The 16,899-nt window shown below is 45.2% G+C and overlaps 1 protein-coding gene across 6 annotated transcripts in view; it reads right to left on the reverse strand.

The window, feature by feature from the left end:
* The window catches only part of Fancc (FA complementation group C), a 184,035-nt gene that overhangs the window by 16,307 nt on the left and 150,829 nt on the right, over positions 1–16,899 (reverse strand). For 5 of the 6 annotated variants that reach the window (XR_013051712.1, XM_076573540.1, XM_006981726.4 and 2 more), the window contains 5 exons: positions 15,193–15,245; positions 13,724–13,823; positions 8,734–8,809; positions 6,431–6,512; positions 2,914–3,088 (listed from right to left, as the gene is read on the reverse strand). Coding sequence is in view for 5 of the 6 variants with exons in the window: in XM_076573540.1 (XP_076429655.1) it covers positions 2,914–3,088; positions 6,431–6,512; positions 8,734–8,809; positions 13,724–13,823; positions 15,193–15,245 (486 nt within the window). In the remaining variant the exon portion in view is untranslated. The remainder of the gene's footprint in view (positions 1–2,913; positions 3,089–6,430; positions 6,513–8,733; positions 8,810–13,723; positions 13,824–15,192; positions 15,246–16,899) is intronic. The other variant, XM_076573539.1, reaches the window with a different exon arrangement.

The following is a 16,899-nucleotide window of genomic DNA, read 5'->3' on the forward strand; positions in this document are numbered from 1 at the left end:
ACAGTGTCCGAAGGGTTTGAAGCCCTGACCAAGGCAAGGGGTACATAAAATACAGTCTTAAATTCATGGTCCAATTTAGTTAGCCAAAGCAGATGAACACCGCTGGCAAAGGTGTACCCCAGGCAGGACAGGTATGCCACTTTACCCCACAGTCCTTACCCCAGCAGAGGACTGTCAGCACAGTGTTGTGGGAATTTGCTCTGCCAGAAGATCCAGCTGCCCAAGGAGCAAAATGCCAGCAGACCAGTAACACCATGGCCATGTGGCAATATATAGATTAATAGAAATGAGTTTATTAAAGATATAAGAACTAGCTAGTAATAAGCCTGAGTCACAGGCCAAACAGTTTGTAATTAATATCAAGCTTCTGACTGGTTATTCGGGAACAAGTGGGCAGGAGAGATTCGTCTGTCTACAGCACAGCACTTGCAGCTAAGTGACTGACAGTGACTTACTATTTTTAAGTTAAGGCAAAGGCACAAGCATCAGCAAACTCCAGAGTCCTATTATCACCCTGTGCTGCAACACTGAGTTCACCTGTACTCGAGTTCCTGCTGGCCACCAAGGGGTCAACATGTCTACATTAGCACGTAGGAAGACGCCTTCCTCAAGTATGGCACACACCAGCGGCTCTAGTCAGGGCATCATTAGTAAGGGGAAGCTCTGGCTTCTAGGACTAGGCAGTAGCTGCCTCTGAGTGACCAGCTAAGGAGTGAAAACAGGTAATACCAAACTACTCTGAATGGAGTAGCCTGCTTTTATTCAGGTGTCTAATCACCCCAAGAAAGACCAAGGCATACTTTAAAGAACGAGAAATACTCCTGAATCCAAGTTAGCTAATACTAAAAGGTGCCTATAGCTGAACTTTCTAGAAATTAAATCCATTTTAAAAAGAAAAAAATTAAATTTGTGTGTCCATATGCACACACATGTGCAGCCCATGTACACAGAACATGTATGGAGGTCAGAGACTACTTTAGAAGTTAGTTCTCACCTTCCATGATGTGCCCCATGATCAAACTCAGGTTGTCAGGCTTGGCAGCTAATGTCTTTACTTACTGAGCCATCTTGCTGGCCCCTATAAATTAAATCTTACAGGACTGCTCAGACACTACTCTGTATTTCAAAAGTCAGTCTCTGTAAGTATCTATGATCCATATGGATTAACACATACCTACCAATTTAGTTTACAAAGAATCTAATTCAAAATGCAAATGAAAGGGCCAGTCTTTCATACACCTTAATCATTCCTACTAAGAGATGAAAGCCATGAACTAGGATTGTCCTTAGTCAGTTTAATGCAATATATATTTTTAATTTGTATTTCACTTATTTGTGTATAGGTGGCATGTGAAATACAATGTGTGTGTGAAAGTCAGAAGTCAACTTTTGGGAGTTGGTTCTCCTTTTCCATTATGTGGATTCTCGGGGTTGAACTCAGGTCTTCAGTCTTGGTGGCCAATGCCATTATCTGCTGAGTCATCTCACCAGCCAAATGTGATCTTTTAAAGTGAAGACTGTTTTCCTTTGAATTAAGCAGCAATCTTGAAATACATATGTAGATGATAACATCTTTAAAATGCTTTATTCTGATCCAATATTATCCTCAACTTTCAATTCTTTTAATTCCAAGGCTCATCTTCACCATGCTATGGAAATCTTTAAGTCAGTGGTTCTCAACCTTCCCAATGATATGACCCCTTAACACAGTTCCTTGTGTTGTGGTGACCCGCAACCATCAAATTATTTTATTGCTACTTCATAATTAATTTTGCTACTCTTATGAATTATAATGTAAATCTCTGTGTTTTTCTGATAGTCTTAGGCAACCCCTGTGGAAGGGTCTTTTTACACCCCCACAAGGGGTCCTGACTCACAGGTTGAGAACCACTGCTTTAAGCAAATGAAACACAAGATTGCACTCACCTCTGATTTGGGACAAACAGGAGCGCTGTTCCACACACACTAAAACCTGTTTCTTTTAATCACTAAAGTGGGCAAAAAGCACCGGAGACTGAAGGCTTTGTTTTGCTTTTTGTTTTTTTGTTTTTGTTGTATTTCTTTGTTTTAATTTATTTTTATTTCACGTGCATGGTGTTTTGCCTACACATAGTTCTGTGTGAGGGTGTCAGATTCCCTGGAACTGGAGTTACAGACAGCTGTGAGCTATCATGTGTGCTGGGAATTGAACCCAGGTCCTCTGGAAGAGCAGCCAGTGCTCTTAACCACTGAGCCATCTCTCCAGCCCTAGACTGAAGTTTTTAAAAGCCAGCAAGTAAATGTTTGCAAGGAGGTGGCAAAGCTTTAATCAAAGCATGGCTTCCTGAAATAACTACATTCTACATAAATAACAGCATCTTTTCCATAGACATCTACCTGGTCCTATGCACAGAAACCCTGTTATTTAGAGACCAAATGGTTAAATCATGTGATTACCTCAGTACAAGTCTGGCTGATGCAGGAAAGTGCTAAGTGGGGTGAAAGCAGACTGGCCAGGCTGTTGGTGGGAAAGAGAAGAAGACACGGACTGCCTCAGGAGCAGCTGTCACTCCTGATTGGGATCTCCTAAAGCACGGAGCCCTGGGATGAGGCACAGGGGTAAATGAGGGCAGCTGAGGCAGCTGAGCAGAATAACCTGGGATCAGATAACCCCAAGAACAGAAGGCCCAGACCATGAGCAGCCTGACGGCTGGGGCAGCCTCTTGTCTCAGGTCCCTGTGGAGGCAGGAAAACATCATGGGCTACAAGCTCAGTCCAAGTGGATTGCACACATACCCAACACATATTACAAGTGCTCTGAGTCCGGGTGCCTGGGGGGTTCAATAAAGGTAAACCCAGTAAAGGTCCCCCTTCTCTGGGTGTTCTCTTCTCCCTGAGGCCCGACCCTGAGCACACAGTAGGGCCTGCACCCACCATGCTCTGCACTCTCCGCTGACTCCCATCCTGTGGGCTGTAATAGAACACCAAGAGCCACAGCAGGCCTGCAGGGGGCTCAGCTTCCTTCCTCAGCAACTGCTCCACTGCCAGATCAACCCATCCTCCAAAGTGAACAAACAGAAACCAACTCTCGAAGGGACCTTGCTGGGACCTGGAACAGAGCAAGACATACACATGGTAGCTGGCAACCTCCACCCTTCTTCCTTTTGTTCAAAGTAACTTTAATGTTTGTGAACTTGTACTTCAAATTGTACTTTCCCACTGAAGAAAGATCCTCAGAGAAACAAACTGGATTCAGAAAACCTTTGTGTCTCACCCTAAGCCTATCACAGGACAACCAAAGGGACCATCCCAAGCCCACGTGTACTGAAGACTAAGGATATTTAGGTCTTTATATCCTGGTATCTATAGAATTCTAGGCTCCAAGAGTGACTGGGGGCAGGGGTGGGGCGGCGACTCACAAAGCATAGTAAGACCCTGCAACTTGCCACTCAGGTGGCTCCAGCATGAGGAGGTGGCTACATAACACAGCAGAAAGGCACCATTCTGCCAAGTGGCTCTGGTCTGCCTGTCTTGTCATCAAACGGACACTCTGGCAGGAAGGTCAAAACTTTTTCCAAGCTATCCTCTCACCCTCCTGAAACTTGGTAGTGTAATGTGTATTCAAGGATGGACTCTGTACCATCACTGTAGCTCTGACAGTCACAACATGACAGCATTGCCCCAGGAGACAAAGGCCCCGGGTGGGAACTTTCATCTGGACAGGAGCATCACGGCCTTTGCAGTGTCTGCAGGGCTTGTGGAATCCCCAAGTTCTAAGCATGGTTCTTGCTTTCTGGCCACTGCCGTCCCATACTTCCCTTAGAACATTTGACTTATGTGTTTTAAATCAAGTTTGCAGGACAATGAAGGGAAATCCTTAATCCCTGTCAGAGGGAGGGCAACTCATCACTGCACAGAGCTGAAGGGGCAGGGCTGCCCAAGTCTCTCCCACAGATTTCACCAGCAAGTATACTGAGCAGCCAACCCTACTCACAGCACAGACCTGCCTGGCCTGACCTTCCACTCTCTTCTTTCAGGGGGAAAAAAGTCTTATACCTGCTTCCCACCCTGTCCTGCAGGGAGAGCCCAGGGCCCACTGGGTGCACAGGCACTGACAGCTGTAACTCAAAGTTTTCCTGTGCCCACCCAGCCCCCCATGTCTTTGCGGTCCCACAGCCACTCAGACCCAAATGAACACACAGAGGCTCATATTAATTACAAACTGTATGGCCTATTGGCTCAGGCTTCTCACTAGCTGATCTTACATCTTAAATTAACCCATTTCTATAAATCTGTATTTTGCCACATGGCTCGTGGCTTACCGGTATCTTTACATCTTGCTTCTCATGGTGGCAGACAGCAGCGTCCTCTCTGCCCTCTCAGCCTTCCACTTCTGTCCAGGCAGCCAGCTGTCTCTATCATTCTAGATTTTTAGAAGTTGAATTTCCTGTTTACTTAGGTAATATTATATCCTTTTGGGGTCTCTGATGTACTTGAAGACTAGATAGTTATAATTATGGTTTTCCTTGGTTTTGATAGAAGATAAGGTAGATATGAAACCTTGGACTCACAAATATAGGATAGATAGGATATCTTCTTTGATTTTTGCCAAATACAAATAGACTAAATATTATAATTCTTGCTTGATAACTGTTCTATTATATATAATTTTACTATGTTAAAGCTAAACCCTTCCTTTTGATTACACAGAAAAGGGGAGGTGCTGTGGGATGTTCTATGTGCTGTGAATATGTGTTGCTCTGATTGGTTGATAAATAAAAAGCTGATTGGCCAGTAGCTAGGCAGGAAGTATAGGTGGGATAAGCAGACAAGGAGAATACGGGGAAGAAGAAGGCTGAGTCAGGAGACACCAGCCCACTGTCTAGGGAGCAGCATGTAACGGCACACAGGTAAAGCCATGGAACACGTGGCAACATATAGATGAACAGAAATGAGCTGAGTTTAAGTGTAAGAGCTAGTCAGTAGTAAGCCTGAGGTAATGGCCAAGCAGTTTTAATTAATATAAGCTTCTGAGTGATTATTTTATAAGTGACTGTGGGGTCCGTGGGGCTGGGCAGGACCAGAGAAAACATCAGCTACAGACAGTGACCCCACCTGACCCCTAGCCTTTTGTTTGAGGAGTGTCTGATGGACAGAGCACTCAGTTCATACATGTGAACACAGCAGACAAGAGAATCCTAGAGGGAAGAGTGACAGGAGGGGCTTGTCACACAAAACGTGCTGTCATTTATCCTCTGAACATGGGCAAGCTCCGAGGAAGTTGGAGGTATTATGAAGAAGGTGGCAAGCCCGTATGGGAATGCTTTTGGAGACTAGTACCTAGAGGAGGGCCTCTGTAGCTAGAGTTTTCCTGCCTTGCCCACAGTCAGGACAAATCTTTGTCACCCGTCCGTCCCACAGCCACTCAGACCCAACCAAGTAAACAGAGACTTATATTGCTTACAAACTGTATGGCCGTGTCAGGCTTCTTGCTAACTGTTCTTATAGCTTAAATTAATCCATTTCCATAAATCTATACCTTGCCACGTGGCTCGTGGCTTACCGGCATCTTCACATGCTGCTTGTCCTGGCAGCGGCTGGCAGTGACTCCTTCTGCCTTCCTGTTCTTTCTTTTCTCCTCTCTGTTAGTCCTACCTATCCTTCCTGCCTAGCCACTGGCCAATCAGTGTTTTATTTATTAACCAATCAGAGCAACACATTTGCCATACAGAACATCCCACAGCAGGCCTCCACCATGCTGCATGGAATAATTTCTTCTAGGACAGGTCTGTTAGCTCTGGAGACATTTGTTTACTTATTTTTAAATTTATGCATGTGTCTGTTTATATGTGTTTGTGCATGTAAGTGGCCACAAAGACCCAAAAGGAGTATCAGAACCTCTGGAACTAGAGTTATATGGAGTTGTGAGCCACCTAATGTGGATGTAAGGAACCAACCCTGAGTCCTGTACAAGAACAGCAAGTGTTCTGAATCACTGAGCCATCTTTCTAGCCCTTGGAGAGATTAAAGAAAATAATTTTAAAAAATGAAAAGCGGGTAGGATACAAATGGTTAACATTTCCTCCCACTGGCCAAAAGCTCAGTCTCCTTCCTTAAGGGAACCAGGGACACCTTCATGTGGTAGCCAGGGGCTCAACATGTGGGGGCATTGTTCATTTCTGGAGTCTCTCTCCTTTGCATATTTCAAACTGTAAATGCAGACCTTACTAGAACTGACTATGCAGACACACTTGCAAAGCTGGCTGCTCACTCTGACCCACACAGAGCGATCCTGAAGCTCCACACTTCCTCCACCTCTTGCCTACTGACAGTGAGTGTGTGCACTTGTTTGTCTGTGATGGTCGAGCAAAGCCTTCAGCTGCCAACCTGCTCAAAGAGAGGTCAGGGAGGCCACCTGTGAGAGGGTCAAAGGTGGTGAGAATTTGCTCACCCATGAGTATGGTCTTCAACTGCTTCTCTGAGGAGTTGGGAAATGTGCAGCAGCGGCTGGAGCCGATGTCTCTGTGGGATAGCTGTGGGTGGAAAGAAGTCAGAGGAGGAACTGAAGGAAAGCCAAACTCATGGGGAGACGCCTGCAGCTTAGACTGAAAGCATTGTACAGAAATGCCCCCACCCCCGCCATTCACAGAACTCATGTCATACTTCTCTCAACCAGGATGTCTGTGTCTGAGTCAAACTTGAAAGTTTCTTTTGTTTTCTTGTTTGAGACAGGGTCTTACTATTATAGCCCAGGATGCCCTTAACTCACTATGTAGCCCAAATTGGCCTTGAACTTACTATTTGTCCACCTCTGCCTTCCGGGAACTGGGACTACAGCCCCGCACAGCATGCCTGATTTCAAGTGCTTTAACTTGAAATCTTTAACTAAGGTGCATGGAAGTCAGTAAAAGAGTCCCTCCACACCCACCCTAAAACTTGGACTGCCTTGTTGCCAGATGCCCTGCATTTTCTTTTTACCACATTCTGACTCCATCTCAAATTTGTGACATCAAAATACAAAGGGATCATACTGAATATACAAGCAAGGGCAAGAAATGGCTAGCTTACCTGTTTTTGGGGGGTGTGATCAGGCGGGGGGAGGGGGGGAAGCACAGAGAACTGTGCAAAAAAGCTTGATTGTTAAAGTGTGTCTGATTTCACACCTGCCTTTGAGCATCTGACCTGCATGTATCTTGGTTATAATCAACCACATGACAACCAGAGGTGGAAGCCACCGCTGCTCCTCCATAATGAAGACCTGGGTGCACAGCATCCCCTCCCTCAGGCCCATGACTTAACTTCTGAAGGCAAGTGGAATTTCCTCCTTACTAGTCACCAAGACACTACTTTTCTTCTCCTGTAGTTCCTGAAGGTCATCACTTGGCAGTAACTTTTTATGACCAGGACCTCACCATGAACATGAAGGACAGTTCTGATGAGCACAGGCTTACACTCCTAACATAACCAACTTCTCTCCAAAGCAATGCGTATACAAACTGTCCTCAGGATCAACACCTGACTTCTCTGTTTTTGCTTAAAGTCACTTGTTGTCTTTGAGGGATGAGAAGGCAGATAGCCTGAGTTCATGCTGTGGGACATGACTGAATTGCATCTGGGTTTCATAACCTATCCTCCAGTGTGTTGAGGTTCTCAGACTACTCCACAGCAGGTCTGGCCTTACACCGTGGTCTGAGGACAGTTGTAGTCCTCAACTTTCTATTCTGCTAAACTTTTCCTACTGTGTCCCAAATCCCAAATGAATGAAAAAAAAAGACAGACAGACAGACAGACAGACAGACAGACAGAAAGAAAGAAAGAAAGAAAGAAAGAAAGAAAGAAAGAAAGAAAGAAAGAAAGAAAGAAAGAAAGAAAGAAAGAGAAAAGAAGAAAGGCTGTGAGTGCTCCTGGGTATGGTGGAGGAGAAGATTTAAAAACCACCGTGCAGGCATCCCACCGAAGCCACTGTGCTCACCCAGCTCTGTCACGGGGTTTTGTCATGGACGTCACCTGGAGCAAGAAGCTGCATCTTCTACACAAAGGAAAAGGTATCTAGACTTTGTAAAATGCTTTGAAACCCTGGATTGTCTGCTTACCTCAAACAGATCTTACTCAAGGACAGGGGAAGCAGCCACAGTGGCCACAGCAGGAAACATGAGCCCTCGTCCATCCCTCCCCTTCCTGTCACAGGCCTTGTCTACAGACTGTCGGCTGGCGTCAGAGGGAAATGTCTCCTTTATACTCCATAGCTGAGACATTCCCTAAACATGAGCTCATAGACACTGCCGCAGATCAACACCAGTAGATTACAGACATGGCCTAGGGAAGCAGACTGGCAGATGAATCAGAAAAGACTGGGGCCTAACAATAGAATATTACTGAATCTTTTCAAAATCTTCTTCTTGGCTTGTATGAAAAAAGTCTCCCTAAAATTCTATGGCCTCATTCTTCACTTTATCCTTTGTTCTGTAACAAGGCTGCATGGAGCAAAGAAAGGAAAAACAAACAAAGGTACTGTTGTACTCTGACTCAGCTTGTCCCTGAGTCTCAGCGAAGCTGTTATCAGAGGCTGACTGACTATCCCAGGAGCCGGGCTCTCTACTTTTCCCTTATCATACCTGGACACAAAGCAGGGTCTCACATAAAACTCCACACAAACTTTCTTCTGAGGAGGAAGAGAAGATCGGGAGGTAGGGACCATGGGTTACCGTGTTCATTCCCACAAGCCACTATGTCACAGCAAAGGCCCTCACTCACCTTCAGGGCGCTGGGCCAGCACTGCAGTGAGAGATGGAGCACCGTAAGGAAAGTAGGTCTTGAGGGAAAACTTTGTCTACGAGAGTCAGAATGGAAGTGGCATGAATGCTGGGGCTGGAAGGCTGTGAGGACACTACAGACCTCTGCCTGTCTGCCCCAGAGACCCGCTGTACTAACGCAACAGAATGCAGCCTCAAACACTTTTATAAACATGCTTCCAGTAATCTCATAAGTAGCTAAAACAGTATCTTTTAAAAGTCATCTTCTGGAACTTGGGGAAGTCACATTATCTTGCTGCCATCTTTACTGAGGTTTCTCCTCACCCAAACCAAGCCACAAGCATTATCTTCTATTTCAGAGAGGGCTGCTAAACACTTGTGGGACTGAGGATCTCAGTGTGGCATTCATGACAATCAGTCTCTAACAGGCAGCTCTTATGCTGAGAGCTGGAGGCTATACTTACTTACCAGTGCCTCCCAAAGGCACAGAGGTTCTGAAATAAAACAAGCAACAATAAAACCAGGTAAAGTCTACAACACATAAGTTACACAGGCCATAAGTATACAGCTTGATAATCTTGGATGAGTCTGTGAATCCGCCTGACTAGTACCCCATCATGACACACACAATGCTGCTGTCACCTTGGGGAGTTCCCCAGGACTCTTAAAGTCAACCTCCAACCCTAGCCTGGCAATCAATATTTTTATTTCAATAGGAGAGATCAAGAATTAGATCACTTATTCCCAATTTTCACACAAACAGACACACTGAGTGTGCATGCTTCTGCATCTAGTCTTCGTGGTCACAGGACTCATCCGACTGCATACACAGCTCATTCTTTTGCACTGCTTAGAAGTAATGAATATACCCCTCAAAGATGAGTAGAATTAAAACTGCTACTAACATTCAAGTCTGTCTTTGTGGACCGGTCTTTCAATTTTCTAGGGTGAGTACCATGGAAGAGGTAGCTTTTCAAGGCCAACAATGTTCCATTCCCACCATCATGGAATGAGAATTACTTGTCAATAATGGGTGTTCTGGAACTCATTAATTTTAGCTGGTCTGCCTGGCATGAAACATTACTTCACACATGCTTGCTTCTGAGCTTGCTCTGTGTGGCAGGTGATGCTGAACTCTGTTCATGTGCTCAGCAACAGTTTGAATAGCTTTCCGAAGTGTGTATCCAAAAAACAAAAACCTGGCTCTTGTTTCCTATGAAGCTGTAAGAGACAAAGTCTTCTAGAATGAATACTGCAGATACTTCCTCTAAGCTACTGGACAACCTGTTCATCTTCAAAGGCATCTACCACAGAACAGACACTATAATTTAATGAAGCCTATTATCTATTTCTTTCTGTATGGCCAATGTTTTGTTTTGTTTGGAGCATTGTTTCTAGGAAATCTTTGATTATCCAATGTTAAAGAAAAAAAAAAGAGAGATGCTATGACATTTTCTCCTAAGGGCTTTATAGTTTTGACCTTCCTATTGAAGCCTATGATCCATCTCAGAACACGTTCTGTGTGCTTTCTGTGGTGGTCTGAGGTATACCCCCACCCCAATGGGTATCCAGTTGTTTTTATAAACTCCCTCACTATGCTGCCCTAGCATCTCCTGTATCTAGACGCTGTCTGTCTTGTCAACTCCTCACTGGCTTAATTACTCTTAGTATGAGTCCTCAAACTGTTTGCTTTCTGGTTTTGTAGGTCCTTTGTATGTCCAACTTAGTCTGAGAATCAGCCTATGTATTTGCATTTGAGAGAGCCTGCTGCAGGGGCCAGAGTCTGTCATATAAGGCCATAGGCTTGATTCCCAGCCCTGGAGAGGGGTCACTGCTCGCCTGAGAGAAACCAAGAAGCAGAAGGGCAGGTCAGGGGAACAGACCTGAAGGCTCCTGCACATGGCTTCTTGCCATTGTATTTGGGCTGTTTTCGGTTGTCCTCAGCAAAGCAGCTTCCAGGTATTTTATGTGGGGTTGGGTTTGTCCATTTCTGCCATCAGTTCTGCTTCATGCATTCTGAGTCCCTGCATGTTTATGACTGGCATGTCTCCTGATGAACAGATACTCTGTCACTGTGAATGCCACTGTCTAAATCTGTCTTCTCTACACCTGAGAGCCCTGCACTTCCTTTCTGTACAGCAGCTATCTCTCCCTTCACTTCCAGCCACTGTCTTTCGAATGGGGTCTCTGGAAACAACACAGACTTGGTCTGGTTTCAAATCCAATCTGACACACCTGCCTTTTTACTCCATCTTTTGATTTTCATAATTGAGCATCCCTTTAACATGCTGGGATTGAAGCTATCTCTTGACATGGTTTTCTTTTGTCCCATCTGTTTCTTTCCTTTATTGGACATCTAGTAGAGCTCTGTTTCCTACCTCAGAAGTCCTGGGATCACATTGAGCTGTGGTTCCATGCCCTGCTGTCCCAGGGGCCTTAGTGAGAAGTGGGTATAGTTCCCATGCTGAGGCCCTTCCTGTTGTCAGCTTTGTTGGATTTAACAATATTCCACCCAATGTGATAACTTAATCTGTGGGAGACTCAACAGAACCCACTGTTTATCTGTTCAACTGTTGGAACCCCCGCCCCTGACCCATGGCTGCCTGTACTCCACAAAAGCTTAGAGCGCAAGCTCAAGTTCTTGCCTGCTGCTGAGTAGTGCTGTTCCATGCTCCCCACACTGGGGACGAGGAGAGGGTAGATCGGAAAGAAGCACGTACAATTGTGGTGGTACTGTGTTCCCCAAAATATTGTGTACTCTAATAAATTTATCTGGGGTCAGAGAACAGACAGCCACTAGATACAAAGGCTAGAAAATGGTGGCACTCACACCTTTAATCCTAGCATTCCAGAGATAGAAATCCCTCTGGATCTCTGTGAGTTCAAGGCCACATTGGAAATAGCCAAGCATGGTGACACACGCCTTTAATCCCAGAAAGCCAGCCTTTAATCCCAGGGAGTGGTGGTAGAAAGCAGAAAGATATATAAGGCGTGAGGACCAGAAACTAGAAGATTTTGGCTGGTTAAGCATTCAGGCTTTTGAGCAGTAATTCAGCTGAGACCCATTCCGGATGAGGACTCAGAGGCCTCCAGTCTGAGGAGACAAGACCAGCTGAGGATCCGGTGAGGTGAGATAGCTGTGGCTTGTTCTGTCTCTCTGATCTACCAGCATTGGCCACAATAACTGGCCTTGGGTTTGATTTTATTAATAAGAACTTTTAAGATTCCTGCTACATACAATATCCTCTCTGACAAAGGGATATGAGTGGGATAAGAGAGCACTGTACTTTGTGACCAACATGGCAGGACCTGTGAACCCAACTCCACACCACGAATGGGCACTTCCACTCTTGTCACCCAGCAAAGGTTCAACATCACAAGATGTTTACAGCAAAAAGCAAAGGAAGCAGAGAATGGCGATGCCGCAGTACATTTGTGCAGTGGACTGCCACAAAGCCACCTCTCACCAGTGTCAGAGGCCTGACACCATCTTTAGAGCACCGAGTAGAGAAGCTAGGCTCAGGGGTCATATGTGCTGCCCCTGTGTCTCATAAATCATTGCATGTGTATGTGAAGGTGTTTGCAAGGTCAAGAGGTTGCTGCTCACCTGTGCGTGGAGCCAAAGGCAGGTGATAAACTCTTGTTTCTGGATTCCTACCTTGCCTAAAACCAGGGCCCAGTGTGTACCTCTCTCACTCCTAGACATATGTGACCAGAAGTCACTGTTTTAAATTAAAGGCACTATAACTCCAGTTCAAATCCACAGCACCAAGGGCATCAGGCACTCAGGGCAAACCCAGAACAACATTCAAGTCAATGCTAAGGAAAAAACTTTCTCTTGTCCTCTGTCCCAACTTGGGCAACCCAGAAGTCGAACCAAGGACAAGGTTTGATGGAGGCCATTTCCACCCTGGGGATACCAAGAGTGTATAAAGCAGGACAGCACATGTTTACAGCTATGTTCAAAACAGTGAGTGCAAGCCAGTGCCTTTTGGTTGAGGTCTCCTCCCAGATGCCAAGCTGGGAATCATCAATGTTGTTTGCTATAATCTAGTTAACTTCCCCAGGGAAAGAGGGATGGCAAGAATAAGCCATACATGTTTATAGTTGCCTTAGAAAGCAGAAACATCTGCTAAAACCTAAGAGAACTCTACAGCCTTGGGCTGAGTAGGATTTTAGAGGGTTGAACAACCTAGCTCTGCCCTCCTAAGTAAGACTGCAGACAGCAGCATAGGAGAATAGGCCATCCTTCACAGGAAAGATGTCTAGAACCAGTGCTATTCCAAGTAGGCAAAGCACCACATAAATATCATCCCTGTGGCCAAAGCTGCTTGATAGGAAAAGCTCCTGCTTCACATGGTCATTCTAACTGGCCAGCAGCCCTCACAGATGCTGTCCAACCTCTACTGATGGGAGCTTGGAGTCCTCTGTTCTACTGATGGCATCCAACTTCTACTAGTTCTTCAAGTTCCTCCCTTTCCCCACCTCCTTTCTCTCCGGGGACTCTGGTGAGAATAAAGACAATGATGGTTGAGAACGCCCAGCTTGCAGTTTCTATAGTGCGTCCTAGGTAGACTACACAATGTCTCCTGCTGGCCACAGGGCCAGCAGCAGACAGAAGGTAAACACAGACAGCAAGGGAGGGATTAGGGCTGGTAGGGATTTTCCCTCTAGAGAGAGGCCCATGTGAAGACGCACTCAAGTCACAGCAGTGAGCAAATGGTTACGGGCACAGGGCATGGGACGACAGACAAAAATCTTTACTTTCAGTTAAAACACTTCATCTCTGCAGGAGTGGTCCTTTGGAAGCTCTCTTTGTGAACAAGACTCCATCAACATTTCTGAAAACAAGACTGGGAGTGCAGCCAGTGTCAGAGCATGCTCCTAGCACGTGTGAGGCTGTGGGTGGTCCCCAATACCAGTAAACACCAGTGCCCACAGCAGCCTCCTGCACTCTGAAGGGACTGAGCAGCACTCACAGTATGATGTACCTGCTTGTTTTCTTTTTCCAGAGCTTCTGTCAAGCATGACATGAATACCTGAAGAGCAGCTAGTACTTCTGGGGCTCCATCAGTCTCCAGCAGCACAAACCTGAACAAAGCAAAGCGAGGTGACAACATGCTGCTGCTCCATACACATCACAAACCCACGCCACAGCTGGAGCTGCTCTGAGCTCATCCTGAGTGGAGGCAGGAGGGAGCAGCCACCTTCAAGTCTTTCTCACTCGCCCTTCCCATGGGCTGGCTACTGTTTTCAAGCACCTTCATGTTCATGGCCCAAACAGTATCAACAGCAGGTGTTTTGCTTTTAGCAGCTGGGACAGAGCTGCCTGGAGAAGGACAGACTCAGTCAGAATCACCAGAGAGCAGGGAAATCAGGTGTACTTGGTTTGGTTTCCATGCATTTTTATACAATTAACTTTCCTTTTGGTTTAAGAAAAAAAATCTTTTTTTCAAACTTGACTATCCTTAAACAAAAACACTCCTGTCTTCTCACATCTGTGGCCATTTAGGTTAAAGCTGGTATGTTTTAAGAGCAACACAAACGGTGAGGTATTGGTTGTCAAACTTCCTTTCCTAGGTCTGGGGAGGTAGCTCAGTGTGAAGAGCACTTGCTGCTTTTCCAGAGGATTTGAATTCAATTGCCAGCATCCACACCAGGCAGCTCACAACCTTCTGCAACTAGCTCCTGGGACTCTGACACCTCTGACCTCTGCAGGCACCTGCACCACTGCATATACCCACACAGACACGTATATATCTACACATAAATAAAAATAATAAATCTTAGAAAATTCCTTTCCTGGAGCCTGCTGTCTACCCTAGAGCCCTTCCTCCATAGCTATGTGAGAGAGAGTGGTTTGAAGGCAGATCCAGACCCTAGTTGCTCACGTCCACATGGGGCTGGAAGCCTTAGTCTGTCTTTAGGACTCTACAATTACAACCCCCATGAACTTCAGGAGCAGAGCCAACCTGGTGTGTTACACACTCCTTATCGCTGGTCTTCTAAAGTCAGCACATGCCCTCAGGACCTGACTCTTTAAAATAAAAACCACCATGCTGTTGTAATGTAGGTTTATTCTGCCTTTCAAATGGCTCTGCTCAGAACAGCTCTGTGTCTCTTGGCTTTCTTCAAGGTCTTGACAAAAGCCCAGTCAGCCCTCATGTGGTGAAGGGCTGTACTGCTTGCTTTACTTGGAGCTGGGGAAAACCCTGCATGTATATTTAACTAATTCAATCCCACTTCTCTATCACTGAGTATAAAAAGGCTCAAGAATACTGCCTCATTTCTAGCTACTACTGTCTTTTCAGTATGCAATCACTTCTGAGTTTTCACCACCAACTACCCCAAAACTCAAGTGTCTGCTTTTCCATGACAGCCAGAGACTACTGCAAGGTTTTTATTATGTTTGGAAGCTGAGCATTTCCAGATCAACTACTCCCAAAGACATTGTATTTACCTGAACATTTCATCTACGATTCTGAAGATGGCAGGGTGGCAGGCTGCTTGAGGCTGTAAAAGGAAAAGACAATGAAATAGTGAAATACAACAGGTGTCCATCAATAGCAACTTTGGATTATCAGGCAAACGGGGGCCTATGACTGCTCCAGAAGGGGGCACATTCCTTTAGGTCAGGCAGAATGAGCACGGGGTGCACAGAAAAACCCACACATAAAACGGCAGCAATGCTGGGCAAACGTCACTTATTTTTTGTATTCCTGTTATATCTCATATTTTCCATAATAGGCCTGCATGATGTAGAAAAAAAAAAGAGTAAGTTTCATTAGCAGTTAAAAACCACTTCACAAGAGGCCACAAGACCTACCTTAGAACCTCAGCAGCAGCCTCTGCGGTCTGCTCACCCTCCACCCCATGACCCCTCCGCCCCTGAGATAGACATTTGCAGGGCACACCTAGTGGTTAATGGACAGCACAGCTGCATGACACCCAGTGATAGACAGCTCTCTAGTTTAGTCCTAGAATAGCCTAGTGGTGGGTTTTTTTTATAGTTTCAGTCCAAAGAAGCTGGCCCTGAGGCCTAGGAAGGGCCTCCTTAGCCTTACCAGCTTCCATGTATTTTTGGTCAGAACTTAAAACCTGAGTTTATGAGGGATTTAAAACAAACAAACAAACAAACAAAAAAATCTATTTGCATTATAAAACTCACAGTGTCATCTAGATATGAATAGGCCAGGTTCTAATAAGGGAATTTCTGAAGTCGTCTTGTGCTTGCTGTGACTAGTTTTGGAAAACATTTTCCATAGCCATCTCAGGCCCTATGCATCACTTTTCTGAACAACCCTGAAGCTGAATGTCGATCTCCTTGGCTTCTCTCATCTGTTAGTTCTGCCGTGGCGCTTAACTTGAAACATGGAATATATGCCATCTAGTGGTCATATGTGAGCATTACAGACTGCCACAGACAAATCAAAGACATTTATGCAAGTTAATGTTTTCTGATTTTCAAATAAAGTAACCCATGATTTCTAACCCTTTGTCAATATACATCTTTGTCCAAATGAAGAGAACCTCAGATTCTCATAAACTTGTTACCTTCTTAAGAAATGAACAACAGAGGAAGGACAGGTCATTTCTTGGTTTTGATCTCAGAAAGTCATTTAATTTGCCTGTTCCTCAGACTCACTGTAAACACTAACAGTTGTTAGGGCACTTGGACATAGACCCAAAAAACACTGAATAAGTTTCTACATGATCATAATGGAAAAGTCCAAACAGGAGAAAAGCAAATTGTATGTCTTAAAGAAATAGAATTCAGCCAAGTTTGTCAGGACAACTCCGTTTTGTGTAGGAATGCACCTTCTAAAAACAAAAGTCAAAAGCCCCCAACAAAGTCACACACCCACAGGCACAGACACAGTGCTGAACGTGCACTGAGGGAAAATAAGACCAGAACTGGATTCAGGGAAGTAAAGCCATATTATTATTATTACAAATGCCTTAACTACCACCACCACCCCACCACCAACTGCCAGCCACTGAAAGTTTGAGAATTATGTGGTCTGAGAACACGAATTTCTAAGTAGTTCTTAAAAAAAGATGTAATAGGTAATTGGGTGGTCACCAAAACCACAAGAGGACACAAGGAAGGGTGTTCCAACCTAGTCTGCCAAAGACAAAACTGGGTGAGCTTCGCTTTGATGCAGTG

The sequence above is a fragment of the Peromyscus maniculatus genome, chromosome 5 (genome assembly GCF_049852395.1).
Source record: "Peromyscus maniculatus bairdii isolate BWxNUB_F1_BW_parent chromosome 5, HU_Pman_BW_mat_3.1, whole genome shotgun sequence".
NCBI lineage: Eukaryota > Metazoa > Chordata > Mammalia > Rodentia > Cricetidae > Peromyscus > Peromyscus maniculatus.